Below are 21,653 nucleotides of genomic sequence, written 5' to 3'. Positions count from 1 at the left end.
CAGGTGAGAAGATATATTAACATTAAAGCTCAATAAAACTCATAATGATTGGGTCAGGAAAAGAAAAGACATAATTTTATTTGAAAATAAAAGAATAAACCAGAGTCGAGAATGGGGTGAATGCATTAAAATATACTTCCTCCTGCCTCTCTGTTTTCTTTTGAAAGTATATTGTCTTCACCAGGCAGTTGACTTTTTCTACTCAATATCGGTACATGCAGGCCTGAATGGATAGCCCTGGGAGGAAGATGGATGAGGGCGGGGGAGGGGCAAAAGGACACTTAGTGGCAGGTGGGCATTTTTCAGGCCTGATGACTCCCAGAAACCATTTACCAGGCAGCTTTAAATCACAGTCAAGAGATAGGTGCTGCTTCAGTAACTCAGGTATCACAGTCGGGAGAGGTAAATATGTTTTGTGTGACTGTGTGTGGGTGCTGTACTTCAGGGATTCTCTACTTCAAGAATCTAGAGATAGGCTCCATAGTCTTCAATATTATAAAATTATAGAAAATTTTCTAGGAAGAGAGTCTAGGGCTCTGTTATGTTCTTAAAAGTATCCATGATACCGGCCGGGCGCGGTGGCTCAAGCCTGTAATCCCAGCACTTTGGGAGGCCGAGGCGGGTGGATCACGAGGTCAGGAGATCGAGATCATCCTGGCTAACATGGTGAAACCCCGTCTCTACTAAAAATACAAAAAAACTAGCCGGGCGTACTGGTGGGCGCCTGTAGTCCCAGCTTCTAGGGAGGCTGAGGCAGGAGAATGGCGTGAACCTGGGAGGTGCAGCTTGCAGTGAGCCGAGATCGCGCCACTGCACTCCAGCCTGGGTGACACAGCGCGAGACTCCGTCTCAAAAAAAAAAAAGTATCCATGATACCGATAGTTTAAGACCAAGATCCTAGATTTCTGGGCAGAGCAGGGGATGGGGACTGTGTAGAACATTTTAGCAAAATATGTTCCATCTTATTATAAAATGGGTGATAATTGATGGTTTAAAAATGGCTGGGGATTTTGATCTTAAATCTATTAGATGGCATTTGATTTCAACTACTGATTAAATTTCTAGTCAAATTACCTTATTTTAACATTATCCCTAATCTTACTGCTCTGATTCATCAGCCAGTTCTAGTCAATAGCGTTTTCATGGGCAAAATCTCTCTAAATTTTAGCACAATATCATTACACAACACTTATTTCCAGCATATCATAGGTAATTATTTCATACTTGATAGACTTTTCAAGTTTTACCTAGTATTAGCAAGACCAAACTCAACAATTTTAAGTTTTAAGATGATGGAGATCACCACAAAAGACATTTAATCCCCTCCCCTTCTCAAAAATCATCCTAAAATAATATGGAGAAAAAGAAATGTACACAAGTCCCACCTTGCATGGACTCACAACACATGAAGGCAGAAAATGAAGGGAGGATACTTCATAACTTAGCAGAGAAGAGAAACCCAAGTACCTTCAGAGGTGAGGGTGTGGAGGAAGGGGTAGCCATAAGAAATAATGCTACCCCCAGAACCTAATGAGACTCAGGAACCTGAGGCCTCAGATACCATGAAAATGAGGTGGTGTGGAATGAGGGAGTGATGAAAACAGTGAGTGCCCAAGTCTCTATCCCCTCTCTGTGTAGTTGGAGGGCTACTCTTCTCCCGACTCTGCCATAACCAGAGTATTTGCCAGAGAAACTGAATCCCAGAGTTGGGTACACAACCAAAAGCAAAGTTAGGATGAGGTGCACACTCAAAATAAGAGGATCAAGTGAAAGCCTACATCCTCACAGGTGGACAGCTACAGTTCTCTTTTCTCAGGATGCCAACACATGTGTTTACACCATTCCCAGGTAACAGATTGGAAAGTCCAGAGAAAATGAGTTTAGATGTTGACATGTGGGCATCTCCAGCAAAAAGCCAGCTGGCCCACACAGTCACCCCATGGTAAGACACAGCAATCTGCAGGCACCACCCACATACACTGGTGCACAGTGAGCTTTGTGATGCTTTACTGTTAAGAATGAATAGACCACCAAAGGTTACCAGACACTTGAGAGAAACTACCAAACACAGAGAAAAGAAGGAGTTCAGAGAAAAAAGGCAATACAGGAACAGAAGAAATTTTCAGAATTATAATCAATATCTTCAGAAAGACAAGAAAAGATCATGCATCCATGGGAGAAGAATAGCATCCTATTATAAGACAAGGAGCAGCAAACAAGAAAATGCTTATAAACTAAACTTATTACTATGCCTGGAAAGTAAGAAGAAAGGCCTATATAGGACATGGAAGAGATAAGAAAATAAGAAAATCAGTACTAGAAGTCCAGTATCCAACTAATTGGAGTTTCATTCAAATAGGGCAGAAAAAAAAACTGCTGAAGAGGAAATTATTTTAAAAAAGAAAAGAAAAGAAAAAAAGATGAGTAAATTTCTTTATTGTACTGAAGAAATGGATTCTCCAGATTAGGCTTAACACACAAATTGAACGGGGAAAAAAGTCCCAACCCAAAGCATATCTCTGTGAAATTGCTGAACACCAGAAATAGAGAGGAAATTCTAAAAGAAAGAAAATCAAGTAACATTCAAAGTATTAGGATTGAGAATGGTACGTTCTTCTCAAAAGCAACTTTGGAAGCCAGAACACAATAGAGCAGGCCTTCAAAATTCTGAGTGAAAATGTTTCAGCCTAGAATTGTGAGGCACGCTGAGTATGAGAATAGAACAAAGATTTTTTTTTTCAGTCATGCAAAGCCTCAAAAACAACCAACTCCCCCAGTGTTTAAAAAAAGTAAGGCCTTTTCTCATGAAGCCCCTGCAGACGTGCTTCTGCAAAATTAGGGAGTAAATGAGGAAAAAGAAAGGTATGGGCTGCAGGAGGTGGGGGACCAGACACCGGAGGGGAAAGAGGAACCCCCTGAATGATGGTGGAGGAAGCTCCAAGGGCAGCTGGCAACAGAAGAGAGAATCCAGACCAGACCCTAGGGTCGGGCTGCAGGAAGGAGTTCCCAGGACAGGAAGGATCTAGAAACAAGCTGTGACCGTTTTGACCCACTTCAAAATTGCTTTGAGAAGCATTTTGCAGAGTTGTGTAGGGTGTGAGAAGACTTAGATGTTTCACAGAAATCCTAACTCCAGGAAACAAGAAAATGTATATGATTAAGGAAACAATCATTGTATACTGGTTGACTCAGCAGTGAATGATATTTATAGGATAGTAATATAGGAAAGCTCTGTGGATCATATTGGGAGCATGAGGGGAGGGTGACCATAAACTCACCTGCTGCTAGACGTCACCAGTGTTCAAGGGCAGATTCTGGTGAAAGGATGCTGGGAGCTTGCCCTCTTCTGCTATGCACTAGCTGGGAGACCCTGGGCATATGACTTAGCCTCTCTGTGACTCAGTTTTCTCATCTATAACTGGGGTCAGTAATAGTTTCTACCTAACAGGACTGTTATGAGAACTCCATAAGTTAAACGGCTGTAAAGCTCTTAGAACAATGTATGGTACATAGAAAGGACAATATGAATACTTGGTGAATAACCAAGTATTAATAATATGTGCATGCTCTATAGAAATATGGTGGGAAAACTACCAATTTAAGTAAAAAAGAAAATAGAAAGCAGTTGCCTTCGGGAATCAAGAAAGGGAGAATAATGAGGGACTACTGATTTTTAATTCTAAGTCTCAGTATAATTTGAATTTTTTAAATTACTGCAGGTAATAATTTAAGTAAAATAAAACTAGCTTAGAAAAACTAACAGCCAACAGCAGATTTTAAAATCAAGGATGTGGGCCGGGCGCGGTGGCTCAAGCCTGTAATCCCAGCACTTTGGGAGGCCGAGACGGGTGGATCACGAGGTCAGGAGATCGAGACCATCCTGGCTAACACGGTGAAACCCCGTCTCTACTAAAAAATACAAAAAACTAGCCGGGTGAGGTGGCGGGCGCCTGTAGTCCCAGCTACTCGGGAGGCTGAGGCAGGAGAATGGCTAAACCCGGGAGGCGGAGCTTGCAGTGAGCTGGGATCCGGCCACTGCATTCTAGCCTGGGCGACAGAGCGAGACTCTGTCTCAAAAATAAATAAATAAATAAATAAATAAATAAATAAATAAATAAAATAAAATAAAATAAAATCAGGACAGGCGCGGTGGCTCAAGCCTGTAATCCCAGCACTTTGGGAGGCCGAGGCGGGTGGATCACGAGGTCAGGAGATCGAGACTATCCTGGCTAACGTGGTGAAACCCCGTCTCTACTAAAAATACAAAAAAAAACTAGCCGGGCGTGGTGGCAGGCGCCTGTAGTCCCAGCTACTTGGGAGGCTGAGGCAGGAGAATGGCGTGAACCCGGGAGGCGGAGCTTGCAGTGAGCCGAGATCACGCCACTGCACTCCAGCCTGGGAGACACAGCGAGACTCCATCTCAAAAAAAAATAAAATAAAATAAAATAAAATCAAGGATGTATACAAACTTTCCTGTTTGTTTATTTGTTTGTTTGTTTGAGATAGAATCTTGCTCTGTCACTCAGGCTGAAGTGCAGTGGCGCCATATAGGCTCACTGCAACCTCCGCCTTCCGGTTCAAGCAACTCTCCCGCCTCAGCCTCACGAGTAGCTGGAATTACAGGCATGTGCCACCAAGCCGGGCTAATTTTTGTATTTTCAGTAGAGACGGGGTTTTGCCATGTTCGTCAGGCTGGTCTCAAATTCCTGACCTCAGGTGATCTACCCACCTCGGCCTCCCAAAGTGCTAGGATTACAGGTTTGAGCCACCGCGCTCGGCCAGCATACGCAAGCTTTGACATGGACTATTTCATACTCCCAATTTATTAACATTCCCATTTGCTATACAAATGAAGTTAAATGTATTTCTAAATGTAGCAGTGGACTCAGGTCTATTTTTTAAAATAAAATTGTTGGCCAGGCGTGGAGGCTCACACCTGTAATCTCAGCATTTTGGGAGGCCGAGGTGGGTGGATCACCTGATGTCGGGAGTTCGAGACCAGCCTGACTAATATGGTGAAACCCCATCTCTACTAAAAATGCAAAAATTAGCTGGGCGTGGTGGTGTGCACCTGTAATCCCAGCTACTCGGGAAGCTGAGGCAGGAGAATCACTTGAACTCAGGAGGTAGAGGTTGCAGTGAGCCGAGATGGTGCCATTGCACTCCAACCTGGCTGACAGAGCGAGACTCCGTCTCCTAAAAAAATAAAATAAAATGAAATTGTCAACACAGGAACCTACTATTCAGTTATTTCTGCAACACAAACATAATTAATTTAAAAACAAAATTTTCATTGCTCTAAGAGAAGTGTCTTACAGGTGTGGGCCAGTGATCCTAGATTTGGGGGAAAAAAACACACATGAAAAGTAGAGCAATTTGTACCCTAACCCTCCCCCTTCTCCCACTCTCTGATAAAGACTTTAATAAGTAATGAAATGGGAGACTTACAAAGTAAAAGAGGGGATGATATAAAGGCCTTCGATCAAGAAAATGCATAGACCTTCTTTCCCAGAGGTCTACTTCCTCTTCTAAACTAATGAAAGGGCCAGCAGGAACCCAAGAAGCATTGCTGCTCTTGGTTGCATAATTATATCAACCTGCTTCTAAAAGAAATCACATCACAGCTGTGCATTTCACCAGCAAGCTACCACAAGATAAGAAAAAAAGAATTCCCAGTAATAGATACCCCACTCAATCCTCAGTCTGGGTTGACAATCTTCTGACAAATTCTAGTGTCCATGACACACACTACCTTATTATCTGTATGAATTTCATCTGTCTACCAACCTAATATGAATTAAGGTATTTACAAGATAACCTCTAGGATGTCATTGTATAACAATTTGAGTATGTTAAAGTCTCTCCTTTTAATGTTAAAAAAAGAAGGGTTGTGTTTTACTTCTGCCTGCTGTCATTTGGGTGAGATCTGGTGGGTGTAGTGTTCAGTTTGAAAGTCACTGCTTCCTCCTATTCCCCAACCTCCAACCTCCAAACCCTATGCTCATCATTAAAATGTATAATAACAAAACACATTTTTCCCTGGGCCTTTGCCAAACCGTCACTGTCTCTGGATAGTCCAACCTTCTCTCTAAAAAGGGAACAAAATAGTCTGAACTATGTCTCGGTGTGGCAGCGTGGGCCGCTGTGACAGCAAGCTAATTTATCACTGTGGGGACCTTAGGCTGTGCAACTGACCACCCAACTTACTGTTGTCTGAGGGGGTGGCAGTTAATCATCTCCTTAAATGATGTGGGTATGAAAACAGAGTTGATTGTTGCTCAGCACCTAACCTTATCCATCCTCCGTGCCCCAGTAGTGACTGTTGCCATTTTCCCCTTCTTCCCAGACTGCTGGGTTTCAAGAGATTCTGACCGAGGTGGAAATTTTAGCTGTGATTGTGGGATGCCTGTGTCATGACCTCGACCACAGGGGAACCAACAATGCCTTCCAAGCTAAGTAAGTGTTCTAAACTGCTGTTATTTTAATGCATTTGCCTTTCTGTTCAGAGCCAAAGGTGACGAATGCTAAAGAGTAAAGCATTAATTTCTGGCATCTGAGGCCAAGGCCACGCAGGCTTAGGCGTGCATGTCATGGGGCCCATCCATCTTTATAATTCCCTATTCTTCTTTTAATTGCAGATTTGCCCTTCATGTCATGCTTGTTGATTTGGTTGGTCTCTGTTGACCTTAGTCAGATAACAAAGCTTGGATTTTAAAGGGCCTACTTTTTTCACCCAGAATATTTGCCTTTAAGGCATTATAAGCTTCTTGGACTTGCTACTCTCAAACTCTGGTTTGAGACTGTTAAAATAAAAGCAGTCTTAGGACATTTGATGAAGCAAAATATAATTTTCCTTCTCCAACAGAGTCTCTTCCAGGATTCTTTTGATGTTGGGTATTGTATAAACTATAGTGAAATAAAGTTACATTCAAGGAATGTAGTTTTTGTTCCTCCCATCCCTACTCCCATAGAAAGGTGGAAGCAAGAAAAGAATTACAGAAATACAGGGATGTCTGGGCAACTATTTGCCACACACATGATCTGTATAGATAGAACAATCTGTCCCTAAGCAGGTTTTTCTGGTCAAGATAGCTGTTGCTTTGTGGCTCATACTGTGGCCAAGGCCACAGAACTTATGGGTGCTAGAAATAAGATCAAAACCCAGGTCTCCTGACTTGTATATTGAGTCTTCCTTTAATATTACTTTCACTGTCTGCCTGCAAACAAAACATACAGGCTTTCAGAGGCTGGAGAGAAAAGTTTTGGGGTGGAGAAGGTAGAGAAGGCTTCAACAAAGAGGTAAGATTAACTTCAGATGACTGATTTCATAACCTCTAGAACAAGTCAACCTCTATTATCTGAAACTTTCACAGCCTGCTCTTTGTCAACAGGTTCTTTTCAGCTCACCATTCTCTTTTTTCCTCCAAACATCTACCCACTAAGACTTTGGGAGTCTAGGATTCTTGTATTTACTCCTGATCTAGCAGATGAATTTCAATTTTGTGCCCTCTGTCCAATCTGTATCCTATAGCCCATCACTTCAGTGCTCTCTTCTCAATATCCTGTCATGTCCTGACAAGTCTCTGTGACATCCACTCTGCAGAAACTCAGTCCTGGTTTAATCTAATAATTCAGTCTCTTGCCACTTTGTCTAGACTTGTAAAAGTGTTAGGAGAAAATGTCACAGTTGTGAGTTACAGACATACCAAATATATATTCCTCCCACTCGGCTGGACGCTAGAACTCGCTGCCAGTCTTCCTGTGTCCCTAGCCAGCCCCATTCACCACTGCTGTTAGCAGTTTCATACACCAAACTTGTGTCTTCCAAAACCACCTCCCGCTCCCCCACCTCCCCCGCGCCACTCAGCAGATCACCTTGCCTCCTATTTCACAGAGAAAATTGAGGCCATCAATCGAGAACTCTCTCAATTTCCTCCCCTGCCACCTACAAACTTATCTATCCATCCCCATCCTTCCCTCCTTCCCTCCTATCTCGGTAGGAGGGCTGTCCTTCCCTCGTCCGAGGCTAATCCCTCCACCTCTGCCGTGGACTCTTCCTTGCTTCTCCTCTGGGACTTTGCACCATCAATCTTCCTCTCCCCTCTGTATCTACTGTCCCTTTCTGCCAGCTCTCTGCATTCTATTAATAGAAACAGTTCTCCCGCATCTTGAAAAAAGCCTACCCTAATCCCCACTTCACTCTTCAGCTTCAGTTCTATTTCCCTCTTTCCTTCCCAGTCAAGCTTCGTGGAAAGCTGTCTGGGTTCACTTCCTTCCCTTCCCCCAACCCCTGTCCTCCCACATGGCTTCCAGTTCCACTCATTGGAGAAACCACCTCAGGAATGACACCCGTGGCCCCCTTTTCTCAAAGCTGTCGGACCTTTTTGTTGTCCTTCTTTCATAATACCTCTTGCCATGAGATATACTTTGTCGCTCCCTCCTTCCTGAAACTCTCTCTTCCTTTGTCTTACAGACGAAGGGTTTTCATCCACCTGTACAGCATTGAATCTCCACTGGCTTCAGGCCTCTGTCCCCCTGCCCCAGCCTTCCCTGGCGATGCCCTCCCTCTTCCTCTCTCACTCTTCGCGATCCTTCAGGCAGGGCCACCATCCATCTGCTGATGAGCCCTGAATACATTTCTTTGAACCATAATTCTCAGCTTATCTCCAGGCACTTATTCCATTGCTTGAGGAACACCTCCTCTTCGAAGTCCTACCGTCCCCTCAACCTCAGTCTTTCCCTCCATGCGTGTCCCTCTTTCTTGTATTCTCTACCCCAAGGAATGGCCCCACCAAAAATGCACCAGTCACCCAACCTACCCTGCAACATCCCTCAAAGCCAGCGCTCCTCTGCATGCTTACAGCAAGGACTGCTTCTTGGCATGACTCCTGGTTTGCTACAATGAACAGCGTGACTCTCCTCCCGAGGCTGCTTGGCACTCCAGAATGATCTTGCTAATTCACAAAGCGACCAGGTCACTCCCCTGCTTAAAAGCCATCCACACCTCCTGTGGCTTTTAGAATAGTGTTCCAGTTCCTTAGCTTAACCCCTTCGGGCCCTTTTCATTTGGACTCCTGCCTATTTCCCTGGCCCAGTGCCCACTCACCCCAGCCCACCCCACTCATGCATATATGTTCCAGACACAGGAACTCCAAGAAGCACTGGTGGGGTCCTGCTCAGTCACATCTCTCTGCTGCCCAATATGCTGTTTCCCCTGCCTGGTATGCCCTTCTCTCCTTCTGTCCCCAACACTCCTCTGAAAGCATCACCTTCGTGTTTCTGTCCACCCTAATGTACCCCCATGGTCAATTTCCTATGCCCTGGTTATGCCTTTTCCAAAGTGTGCACTTCATGCCATTTTAATTGCTGACTTGCAGATGTCTCTCTCCTTCTTCTCTGGCATGTGCAACAGTGAATGAACAGTACCTGGGGGAGCATAATAAACAATAAATGTTTTGAGAATGAACAAATGAAGGATAACTGCATGAGTGGATGACATATTTTAACTACAGCACTTTAACAAAGTTTCCTGATTTCTTTAACAGATGCAACCTCTTATAAATTATTATAAAACATTGCTTGTTTGTTTTTAACTTTTATTTTAGGTTTGGGGGTACATGTGAAGGTTTGTTACATAGGTAAACACGTGATGGGGGGTTTGTTAAATATATATTATTTCATCATCCAGGTATTAAGCCCAGTACCTGATAGTTACCTTTTCTGCTCTTCTCCCTCCTGCCTCAAATAGACCCCAGTGTCTATTGTTTCCTTCTTTGTGTTCATAAGCTCTCATCATTTAGCTACCACTTGTAAGTGAGAACATGTGGTATGTGGTTTTCTGTTCCTACATTAGTTTGCTAAGGATAATAGCCTTCAGTTCTACTCATGTTCCTGCAAAAGACATGATCTCATTCTTTTTTATGGGTGCATAGTATTCCATGGTGTGTATATACCACATTTTTAAATCCAGTCTGTCATTGATGGGCATTTAGGTTGATTCCATGTCTTTGCTATTGTGAATAGTGCTGCAGTGAAACATTGTTTTATACATTGTCTTGATGCTGCACTAAAGAGCTGGAGCCCATTGAAGTGTACATTGTGTATGCTTTCATTGTAGGGTCTGATTGCGCCTTGTTTGGAGTTCTTGTGTCTGCACTGCATTATTTTTTTAGGATTCCTCTTTCCCCCAGGCCAATGGGATCATTGTCAGTGTATCTCCCTCTAGCACACTCTCTCCAGCCCGCTACCACTCTACCACTTATGCAGAAAGATGGGATAATTGTATTAGAATTGTGTCTGTAAAACAAGAGTGAGAGCCTTTTGGGTCCTTCCAAGAGTGAAGTGCACAATACTTATACTCAGATACCAATGGCCCCTCCCCAGAGAGAGAGCTGATGTATGGCACCGACAGAGGCTGCTCTTCTTGCTAGTTGATACCTTAGCTGTTGGGACCAAGAGTGCACACCTAATCAAAGCTGGACCAATCAGATTTTATCTCATAGGAATTTGGAGTTGGATTACCGTAATATTAAGACAGTTAGCTTCAGGGATCCAAGCTGCAGGCTCATGTAGATTTGGGAGCTGAGGCTGCCATTTGGGGAAAGCTATGATGACCACATACCAAGCAGATGAAAGAAACAAGAAAACCAGTCTACAAAGAGGAAAGAAGGATGGAGCTGATATTCAAAGAGAAGCAGAACAGATAGACTGTGTAACCTGAGAGAAAGACAGAGAAAAGCCAGGCTTTATCCCTGGCTCTCTCCATCCTTGTTCCTATTTCTAGGAGACCCAGCCATGCTTGTGATAATTGGGCTTCTTCAGAGTTCCTGGTATCATTCAATCAGCCTTCCTTTCAGTGAAGCTGGTTGTACTCCATTTCTGTTCTTTGCAACTACCACTTCCTGAGACAATGAGAACTACATTTTATTTATTGTTTACTGTGTCTTAAGCCCTTACTGGCATCAACTCTGTAGAGTTGATATTTTTGTCTCCATTTTACAGGAGGAACTGAGCCTCAGGAAGGTAAGTAAACTTTCCCAAATCCATTCATGTGGTAGAGTGGAGCCTGGACCAGGGCTGTCTGTTTTCAGAAGCCATTCTTTAACCACTGTATCACACTCTGGTCCATGACTTTGTGACATCTATTTTGAGTTGTTGAGCTTCCAGTTTATTGGCTACCTTGCCAAATATGTGAGCTCTTGAACGAAAATATATTTTGACATCCAACAGTTCGGACATGAAGCCATAAAAATTATAAAACCAAACTAAAGCTTATTAGTCATGTTTTGTAGTACCTCAGTTTTACAAAAAAAAAAACAAAAACAAAAAAAAGAAAAACAAAAACTAAGGTCCCCAAATCTCAGGTTGCTTGTATAAGACTGAACAGCATTCACACATATGAGTCACTAGTACTAGATTTCAGAGAGTTTTTTGCATCCTCACATCACATGATCAAATCTGCCTATTCCAAGATACTGTGATGCGTTTTCTCAAGACAATTAACTTGTACACAGTTTATCAGCTCATGGGATGTCAGGAGCACTGCACCTACTTTATGGAGTCAATTTTGCACTTAGGACACTTAATGCCACCATTGCCCAACCTCTGTTAAGATTTCCCTTGACAATGAATGCTGAAAGAGGCTTTTTAGCATCATGGTCAAGGAACTCTCTTTTTATTGATTAGAATGAGATTTATTCATTGAGGGTGCCATTGTTTAGAAAATCCGTTGCAAGAAACCTATCTTCTTTTCTTGCTTTTTATTTCCCAGTAAGTGAGTACTTTCTATATTCAAGGTACTATACTAGGCATTGTGGGAGAAATAAAGAGATATAGCAAACATCCCTTCTCTTAAAGTGCTCCCAGTCTAATTCTAGTCTTTCAAGTGATTTGAAAATGGGATTTAAATGCACCAATTATTATGCAGCAAAGTATATGCTACCTTTTTTTCATATATAAGGCTATAAAAAAAACAGGAGACATTTAGCAAGGGAGAAATTACTATATAAAATGCAAAATGCCTCTACAATAAAAAGTGTGGCTTTCGTTAGAGCACAATTTGATTTATTCTCTTAGCCTTTCTGATAAGTGAACCTTCGCATTTTCATATTTTGTTCTTAATTTTTAAGTATTGGAGTGCGTGCAAGGAATGATCAATAGGTAGAGAGGGCAGCAATACCACAGTGCTTTGAAATTGCTCTGTTCACACCTCTCCCCTGTTTTCTCTAGGGACAGCTTTCCCCACTCATCCTTCTCTCTATTACAGCTGCCCCTGATGATTAAATATCAGTACCAAGCAGCTTTGTAGTATATTCTCCTAGGAGACTTCTTCTATTCATTTCTAGCATAATCTCTTCTACTCATTTCTTGGGAATGAAAACCCATCTTGCCGCTTTCGGCCAGGTCCCAGAAGTGAAATACTGGGGCACATTAATCTGCCATGACAGCCTAATCCCATTCCTCACCACCTCCCAACAACTCTCAATTTCCTAATTACCTTTCATAGTTTTCCTTTTTCAAGTTTCCTTTAAGTCATGGCTGCACACTGCCATTCAGTCTCTTTTTCAAAGAATATGCCTATCTAGGGAAGTTATGAAGGTACATTTACATTTGCACACATTTTTGGTGCCTGTGCAAAGTACCAAATGCCTGTAGGGAAATTTCCACCTTGACTTTTCTTTTTAATAAGTTTCTCCTCATTCAGCTGCCAATCCAAAATGAAAAGCTTTAGTATGTTAAGATGACCTAATCAGTAATGCACATCGTGAATACTTGCATGTATAAAGGTATTTGTACTTACGGAATTTGGATTCTCTTCTCCTACTCTCTCCATACACCCTACATATATAAAATCATATTTTCACAACTAAAGGATGTGTGCCCCAAAGACACTTCTATGATGGATATACTTAGTACAGACAATTAAAATGAGGTGTACTGTTAAAGTCAATTTTTTCAATATGCAATTGATCTCAGGGTTTTTTCCCCCATATTTTATATGAGAAAGTAGAAGCATACCTTTATAAGTGGAAGTATATTATGTGAGAGACATGACCTCTTTAAAAATGGTTTTACAATCAGCCGGGTGCGGTAGCTCACACCTGTAATCCCATCACTTTGGGAGGCCGAGGCAGGCGGATCTCTAAGTCAGGAGTTTGAGACCAGCCCGGCCAACATGGTGAAACCTTGTCTCTACTAAAGATACAAAAAATTAGCCAGGCGTGGTGGTGCATGCCTGTAATCCCAGCTACTTGGGAGGCTGAGGTAGGAGAATCACTTGAGCCCAGGAGGTGGAGGTTGCAGTAAGCCGAGATCATGCCATTGCACTCCAGCCTGAGCGACAGGGCAAGATTCTATCTAAAAAAAAAAAAAAAAAAGGTTTCACGATCAATCAAAAGTAGATAATGCTGCTTATTATGTTCCCCTCCCACAAAATCACGGTGCATTTTCACATGTTGCCGCCTCTAGAAAATCCTTACCATAAATAAACAGATCCACTTTTTAAAGCCAGCATTTTCCAAACTTATGTGGCCATGGAACCCTTTTTACTTCTTCTCTTAATGCCATTTAACATTCAGAAGAACTAGTATTCTGTAGAATACTTTTTGATAAAGCTTATCTTCACAGATATGTTTTAATTTTTTGCCACTTATATCAAGACTGCAGACTTGGCTCTTGGTGGTCCCAGGAAGTTCCCAGTGTGTACCAGCAGATACAGGCAGCATTCCTAATAGGCCTTGGCCTGAGACAAAAGGCACTGAGGGTTTTGGCAATCTAGAAAACCTGCCAGGGACCAAATCCGATAGTGTAAATAAGGGATCCATTTGGAAATGGAAGTATTCTTGCTTAGATGACTTTACTTTTTTTTTTTTTTTTTTTTTTTTTTTTTTTTTTTTTGAGACGGAGTCTCGCTCTGTCGCCCAGGCTGGAGTGCAGTGGCACGATCTCGGCTCACTGCAAGCTCCGCCTCCCGGGTTCACGCCATTCTCCTGCCTCAGCCTCCCGAGTAGCTGGGACTACAGGCGCCCACAACCGCGCCCGGCTAATTTTTTTTGTATTATTAGTAGAGACGGGGTTTCACCGTGGTCTCGATCTCGTGAGCTTGTGATCCGCCCGCCTCGGCCTCCCAAAGTGCTGGGATTACAGGCGTGAGCCACCGCGCCCGGCCGACTTTACTTTTTAAAAACCCCTCAAAGTTGAGTTAGTAACATGCTCCATTCTCTGAGGGCTAAGATGGCACCTTGCTTGCAGAAAAGTGAGAATTTTTAGTGCAAGGTTGATCAGAGAAAAATTCCTGACACAATTGTAGGGGATTGTGAGCTTCCTGAAGGTCAGAACATGTCTTATTTCTCTTTGTATTCCACATGCCTGGGACCTGATATAATAATAGTTATCAATGCTTATTGGTTGAATGAATGATAGATGAATGAATGAATAACAAAGCCTCCCCACACTTTCATGGCATTAGTCTGGTTCAGTGGCAAAATCTACCTGTTTTTTGTGATTGAATCAGTATCATATGAGGCTGGGCAGAATGTAAGATGGAATTACAGAAGGGAACAAAGAGGGAATCTGACAAGGAAGATGCTCAAACCATAGACAGTGGCTGCCTTTGCACAAATACTGGGAGATAGAACACACCAGATCGGAGGCATATGGATATGGGGGAGAGGCCTCCATCCTATGCACAGAAAGGAGCAGTGCTTCAGAAGCCATGGTGTATTTGTTAAAAGGTGTTGTTGTCCTCCCCATCCCCACCCCCTTAAAGGAGAAAACATCTCCTTATTCACGGAAACAAAGAAGATACAGAGTGACTTCTGATCATCTAGCTGATGCAACTTTTGTGCAGTCTGTTAACCCAACACTAATAAGGGAAGAGAGAACATTTTGTATCTTGTACAAAAGATTCACACTAGTAAGTGAGCTGCATGTGAGCATGGCTGATTCATAGGAATGATCACATGAATCAACCTGTGGTTAGCAATGATACTAATAGAATTCTGAATTAGATTTTGAAATCTTCTTTCATTGGTAACAACCAGCTTAGTAAAAATGGAGAATCAAATATCAGAAATGTATGTTATAATTATCATTTTCATTATGTAACAAGAAGCTTAAAAACTTGGATTCAAATGTGGAACTGGTACAAGCGAGCTGTGTGACCTTGGAAAAGTTACTTAACTTCTCTGAGCCCTGTTTTCCTCATGTGTAAATGAGAAAATAATACTTATATCATGGTCATTGTCAGGAATAAATGCTCTAATGTATTAAGTTGTTAATATATAGACTAGGGCATGGTAGATACTTACTAATGGTGGCTTTTATTATTAATAATCATATTAGTGTTATAAAATATGCTAACACACTTATTATCAACCTCCCAACTTGGACTGTAGTCTCTCGACATGGTTACTACTGTAAGCTGATTAGACAAGCAATCAGTATTTTTTAAAGCACTTACTCTATGCCAGGCTCTAGGATGTGATATGCACATAAAGCATTGCAGAATTTCAACAGCCAAGACAAAGGCATATAGCATACGTTTTGAAACCTGTAACTTCATAGAAATGAACTCTATGTAAGACAAATAGTAACTAACATTAAATATTAATTTATCATTAAGATTCGCCTAGCAAATTTTCACTTATTAAATGATATAAATTAAGGCAAGATTTAAAGAAATAACACATACATGATTAAAATCTAATGCCCTCCTTACTAAGCACCTTACTAAGAATAATAATAATTCTGATATTTTACACTGTATTATATTCAATAATTCCTACTGAACTTAATCCTGCTGGAAGAGCTGACCACATGTTGGGAGAAGAATTGGGAGAGTCTTTCCAAGAATTGCAGGTCCCTTTACCCTTGAACCGATGGTGGTTTTGGGCTGCCTCCCACTGAAGTTGGAGGAAAGCTTGGGACCAAAAGTCTTCATGTTGCACTTAGATGCAGTCCTTGCTTCTCTCACTAGCAGGACAGATTCTGTGCAGTCAATCTCCAGCATTTCCAAGTTAAGGCCAGATTGTCCTTTCAATGTCGAAGCCCCCTGCAATAAGCGAGAAAGAACAGAATGATCTAGATGGATCTTTAATGTGAGTCCCACGGCTGCCTTTTACACTGTGGGCCTCTCTGGGATGTCTCTTGATTCTTAAGATGCTCTAACTCCCATTTCTTAAACAGAGTTGGAAATAAACGTTTTTAAACTTTTTTTTTCTTTTCTTTTTTTTTTTTTTTTGCGATGGAGTCTCGCTCTGTCCCCCAGGCTGGAGTGCAATGGCATGATCTCGGCTCACTGCAACCTCTGCTTCCCAGTTTTGAGCGCTTCTCCTGCCTCAGACTCCCAAGTAATGAACACTTTGCAGAACTGACATTGTTAAGGAATGGGTTGTTCTGCATAAATGAAATTTACAGATAACTCAAAGTAATCCCTTTAAGTATCAATGAGTATTTTATTAATTTAAAATGGAAATAGTCATATGTGTTTTAATTATTGATTAATAATTAATATAGACTGCAATCTACTACAGGCTGGGAACTGTAATAGGCATTTTCAAATATTTTATTGTTCTCATAAATAACAGGTTAGGTAGGTAATATAATGTTAGAGACAAAGAAACTGACTCTTAAAAAGGCCAAGTAACCGTCTGAAGCTACTACTTGGAGGAAGAGCTGAGATTTCACTCCAAATCCAGAGAACTTTTTGGAGTTGCACACTGAGATATCATAGCGTGACTGTGGACTGGCAGGCCATAGTAGAAGGCTGTCGGCCTTTCACGTAGAGTAGATAAAATGCACTCTGCAGAATATTCACAAGGTCTTCTCCTACGGAAGGTCAAATACGCTTTGTATAAGACAGTTGTTCTGAACACTCAGAAGTCACAGAATGTTTAGTTCATGAAGCGTTCCCTGATCCCCAGAGCCAGAAATTACGTCTTTTTTTCCTCAGAACATCCATAGCACTTTGATTGGACCTGGAGCACATTTCTACACTGATTAGTATTTGCATTGTTTTATGTGCATTATTTTTACTTATTATCTCATCTCATCTTTCTTACTAGTCTGTAAATTTCTTAGGGACAGAGACTGTGTCAAATTCATCAAATATCATTTGCAGCATCTAGCCTGATACACAGAAAGTTCTATGTATTAGGAACTTTCTTGCACAGATGATTTCTTTCATAGATGAATGAACTACAAAAGCAGCTACCCGAGAATGTGTCTGCTCATGGTCCTTCGCCAAAAGCAAGAAAAGCAGTTTGATCCAAAAAGCTGGTGTGGGGGAACCGTTGATAGGCCCTGCTCACTCACCCTCTGTCCTCTTTCAGGAGCGGTTCCGCCCTGGCCCAACTCTATGGAACCTCTGCTACCTTGGAGCATCACCATTTCAACCACGCCGTGATGATCCTTCAAAGCGAGGTACAGGCCTGATGTTCTGCTTCTTTCCTTAACAGAAACCAAACAACTCTTTGTTTCCTCCCTCTCTTTTTTTGTGGTGCCACAGGTAGATACAAAGAAGTGGGAAAATCATTTCTAAGTCAACTTAATGGGCCTTAGTGGCTTTTTCTGTTCTTTTAGATGCCTGAGCAGGACCTTGCAGAGTCTTCCTGAGCTGATTCATTTGGATTTCATTATTGGTTAGGAGGCTTTTCAGATTCACTTGGCAGGGTGACAGATATAGACTGCTTGTCACCAGAGCATGACCTGACCTTCCTCAAAGAATACAGAGCACTAAGGAGACAACTTGATCCAAATAGTGAGCAGCCCAACATTCCCATTTGGCGAAACTCTCAGTCATTTTAAGAGATGGTAGAAGCAAAAACGGGGAGAAAGTTACACTTTATTAGCACAATTGAGAAACTATGCAACTTAAAAGAACTTAAAATTGCTGGTGGGACCAGTTAGGAAGTGAGAACTGCAGCTAAACTTAAGACCCAGGGCTAATGTCATATGCCTGATTTTGCTTCATGTGGCAATGCAGGAGTTAGAAGTAGTTGGAATTTTATACTTTTAGCCCTCCGCAGAGAAAAACAGAAACCACTAACTGACTCTGGCTGGGGCATCTGAGTTTTAAATTGCCAGGAAAGGATCTGTTTAATTTTCTGCAAGCGTACAGACTTTTTTTTTTTTTTTGAGGCCAGGAAGGGATCATCTGTTCCCCATTATTTGTCAGTTCTCTAGCTGTACCATTAATTATTATTATTATCATCATTAAGGCCCTGCTTCGCTGGAATGGCATCATTAAATATGGAGGTTTTTTTCCTCCAGCCTATCTTGAGAAAGCATGTCTTTTGCAATATTATGGAGGCCTTCGACCCCATAAAGGAGAGTCGGCAGTCCGGAACCTGAATGCAGGCTGCCAAAGGGAAAACCTGCTGGAAATGATGTATTTTCAGTTGGGAATGAAACACCAAGAGTTAGGCTCTCAGTAACTGGCAGAAGCCAGCATCCTGGCCTCTGTGGCTATGGAATTGTCCTCCAAAAGCAGTGTCTTAGCTGAGAACTATGGAAGAACTTTCGTTCAAATTATCTTTTCTGTACTGGTAAAGGTGGTGAGTATACACCTCTGACAAACCACCACCTTTGTAATAACAAGTATTATAAACAGGATATCAGGTTTTCTCAGGGAAACAAACCCCCCTCACTCAGAATTTGTGTTCATGCAAACAAAACACATTGGCCATCCTTCACCCTGGGGTTCCCTATGAAGAACAGAGACTATCAATGACGGAACCATGCACTGTCCCAGCACTGCCTCCAGTCCCCTGTGGTCCTGCCCATCAGAAAGGCAGAAATGCAGGTGCTATTATTGTTCCACTTTCCAAATGAGCTCTGGTGCAGAGAAGTTAGATGGCTTGAGGAAGTTTGCCCAGAACTTTCTTCCTCCACATCTGTATGTCTTTCCATTAACACCACACTCACCACCTCCCTAAACAAAGAGTAGACGCAGTATTTCAGGGAGACTCAAATCTACTTCAGGGACCAAAACGTTAAGGCACTGTAGAAGACTAATTTGCATATAAACAACATAGTGATTGCAAATTAACTTTTTAAAAAAATTAAAGCTGATCTGGCTAGCACTGTCACTCTTAGCCATAAATGGCGTTAGTGATTATATATCCTTCAAAGTACAGTCACATGCAACATGTTTTGGTCAACAAGAGACCACATTGGTATGACAGTGGTCCCATGAGATTATAATACAGTATTTTTACTGTACCTTTTCATGTTTAAATAGGTTTAGATATACAAATACCAACCATTGTGTTACAGTTGCCCACAGTATTACAGGCAGTAACATGACGTACGGGTGAATAGCCTAGGAGCAATAGGCTATCGCATACGGCCTAGGTATGGAATAGGCTGTACCATCTAGTTTTGTGTAAGTGCACTCTATGGTGTTCACACAATGAGGCGGTCACCTAACAATGTATTTCTTGGAATGTACCCCACTGTTGCATGATGCATGATTGTAATAAAATGCACATCCTCATAAAATAATCCACATCCTCAAATTCAGACCAGATTTCTCCATATCTCAATGTTAACTTTTACCGTAACTTGCTCTTAAAGGCTGTGTTTCTTTGGGAGATTCTGGGTGCGTGACTGGACCCATGTGACTGCTTTTCCATAGCTTCCTACCACTTTTTCCCTGGCCCCAGAACACTTGCCTGTGATTGATCATTGGGTAATGCACAGGCAAAAAAACCTGGGCAGAATTATGGTGCAGCATTCCTTTTGTTATTTGTCTTCTTCTTAATGGCTGAATTAAGGGTCTGAAGAGCTCATTTGAAAATTATTATTAATATTGGACCTGGTCCCAGGTAGAACCAATATACTCTAATCTTTAAGGAGTGGCGGGTTCACCCAATGAAATAAATTAACTCGGGGAAACAGATTATCATCTGGTGCCTGGTAAGAGATAATTTACTAATTGATATCCCAGTTCCCTGAAATAATTAATTTACCTCTCATTGGAGAATGGTTCATTCTCAGGCAGTTATTCCACCACTTTCCTTCTCCAGCATCTTCTGGCTCTCAACACGAGATTTAAAACTGGTCCAGTTCCCAGGCCATATGCTCATGAGTTCATATTTCACACTAAGAAAACCTGAAAAATGAAAAGTCCTGACTTTAAAAACACACTAAGGGAATTGTTGGTCTGTATGGGTTTTTCACTTTACTAAAGACAAATGTTTTAGCCTAAGTGTAGCTAACACAAGTGTTGATGAAAACAAGGGTACCTGTCAAAGGTATGAAGATAAAGATGTCATCCCAACTTTACTTAGGTAAATGTCATTTTAGGGTCCCACTGTGCCAAGAACAATGTCTTATACATCCTAGCTATTCAGTAATTATTCATATTCACCATCCTGAATTTAGCCTGCCACACGCTTCATCAAAGTGCACCTTAATGGGGGGAGGCGGGGTTCCTCCGCATCTGCAGCAGTGATGTGTTGGGCCAGGTAAATCTTTGTTGTGGGGGTCTCCTGTGCATCATGGATGTGTAGCAGCATCCCTGGCCACTACTGCTAGATGCCAGTGGCACTCCAGCCAGTGTGACAATCAAACATGTCACTAGACCTTGCTGAAGTTCCCCATTGTCGAAATCGCCCCTAGTTGAGAACCACTGTTCTAATGGCTTTTTATTTTTCTTAAACTCATTTGTTGCCATAGCACATGTTCCCAAAATGCCGGCTTAAACCTTTACTGGTAGTAAAAATAGCATTTATTTTAGGGGGAGAAATGTTCCCAAATGTTTCACAAACTTCTCCTCTAAGTAATTCCATAGGAAATGGGTAGTCAGATGGAATTCTGGCCACAACATATTCACAGTAAGATAAGTTCCAACAATTTCAGATTTTCCCTTTGAGACTAAGTACATAACAAAGTGTCCCTTGTTAGACTTTCTCAAAAATGACTGTGCATTCTGGCTAAGCTATGTTTGCTGGGAATCTGTTTATATTTATGCAAAATTTCACTATGCTTTTTAAAAAGTGATTTTTTAATGTTCCCAGACTTTTTTTTAATAGAGGAAAAACATGTAATCAACAACCACAGGTTTAATGTCCTTTGTGACTTCTTACTTTCTCATTACAGGGTCACAATATCTTTGCTAACCTGTCCTCCAAGGAATATAGTGACCTTATGCAGCTTTTGAAGCAGTCAATATTGGCAACAGACCTCACGCTGTACTTTGAGTAGGTATTGGCATTCGATCTGTTTGACAAATGGATATCTAAAGTTCCATCCTGTAATTAATCTCCAGTTCTACACTAGAGCTTACCTGGTTATTCTAGCATTGATATCAATGTGTAAATGAGCTAAATTTTTTGTTGTTGTTGTTTCTCTCTCATATAAATGAAGTCCATTAAAGTGGTGTATATAAGCCAAGAGAATCAAGGAAGGCTATATTCACAAGATTTCTATTTTTCTTCTGTTTTATGAGCCTTGTTTGACACACAACTCTGAAACTAAGTGATGGCCATTTTTATCTTAGATATAACTAATATTGCTATTTAAGACTGTTAATTTCTGATCAGCTGTATAATGGCATTGATAATGAAGATGAAAAATATTCAGTGATGGAAAATTAACTAGCAATCCAACAGTTCATTCCTTGATTCTTTTCTGTCTCTTTCTTAGAAGAG

The 21,653-nt window shown here is 41.5% G+C and overlaps 1 protein-coding gene and 1 long non-coding RNA gene across 5 annotated transcripts in view; one reads left to right on the top strand and one right to left on the bottom strand.

Annotated features, from left to right (window-relative positions):
* Positions 1 to 21,653, top strand: part of PDE11A (phosphodiesterase 11A) — a 455,368-nt gene that overhangs the window by 364,226 nt on the left and 69,489 nt on the right. For both annotated transcript variants that reach the window (XM_031651382.1, XM_009182512.4), the window contains 3 exons: positions 6,347 to 6,456; positions 17,331 to 17,421; positions 21,103 to 21,203. In XM_031651382.1, coding sequence (XP_031507242.1) covers positions 6,347 to 6,456; positions 17,331 to 17,421; positions 21,103 to 21,203 — 302 coding nt within the window. The remainder of the gene's footprint in view (positions 1 to 6,346; positions 6,457 to 17,330; positions 17,422 to 21,102; positions 21,204 to 21,653) is intronic.
* The window catches only part of LOC103876349, a 51,850-nt gene continuing 43,517 nt past the window's right edge, over positions 13,321 to 21,653 (bottom strand). For 2 of the 3 annotated variants that reach the window (XR_004176579.1, XR_002516176.2), the window contains 2 exons: positions 19,971 to 20,113; positions 14,174 to 16,051 (listed from right to left, as the gene is read on the bottom strand). This is a non-coding gene — a long non-coding RNA (uncharacterized LOC103876349). Of the gene's footprint in view, positions 13,357 to 14,173; positions 16,052 to 19,970; positions 20,114 to 21,653 lie in introns of those variants that run through there. The other variant, XR_004176580.1, reaches the window with a different exon arrangement.

This window comes from Papio anubis, chromosome 10, assembly GCF_008728515.1.
Source record: "Papio anubis isolate 15944 chromosome 10, Panubis1.0, whole genome shotgun sequence".
Classification (NCBI taxonomy): domain Eukaryota; kingdom Metazoa; phylum Chordata; class Mammalia; order Primates; family Cercopithecidae; genus Papio; species Papio anubis.
The sequence above is the reverse complement of the archived record's forward strand: the minus strand, read 5'-3'. Positions and strand labels throughout refer to the sequence as shown.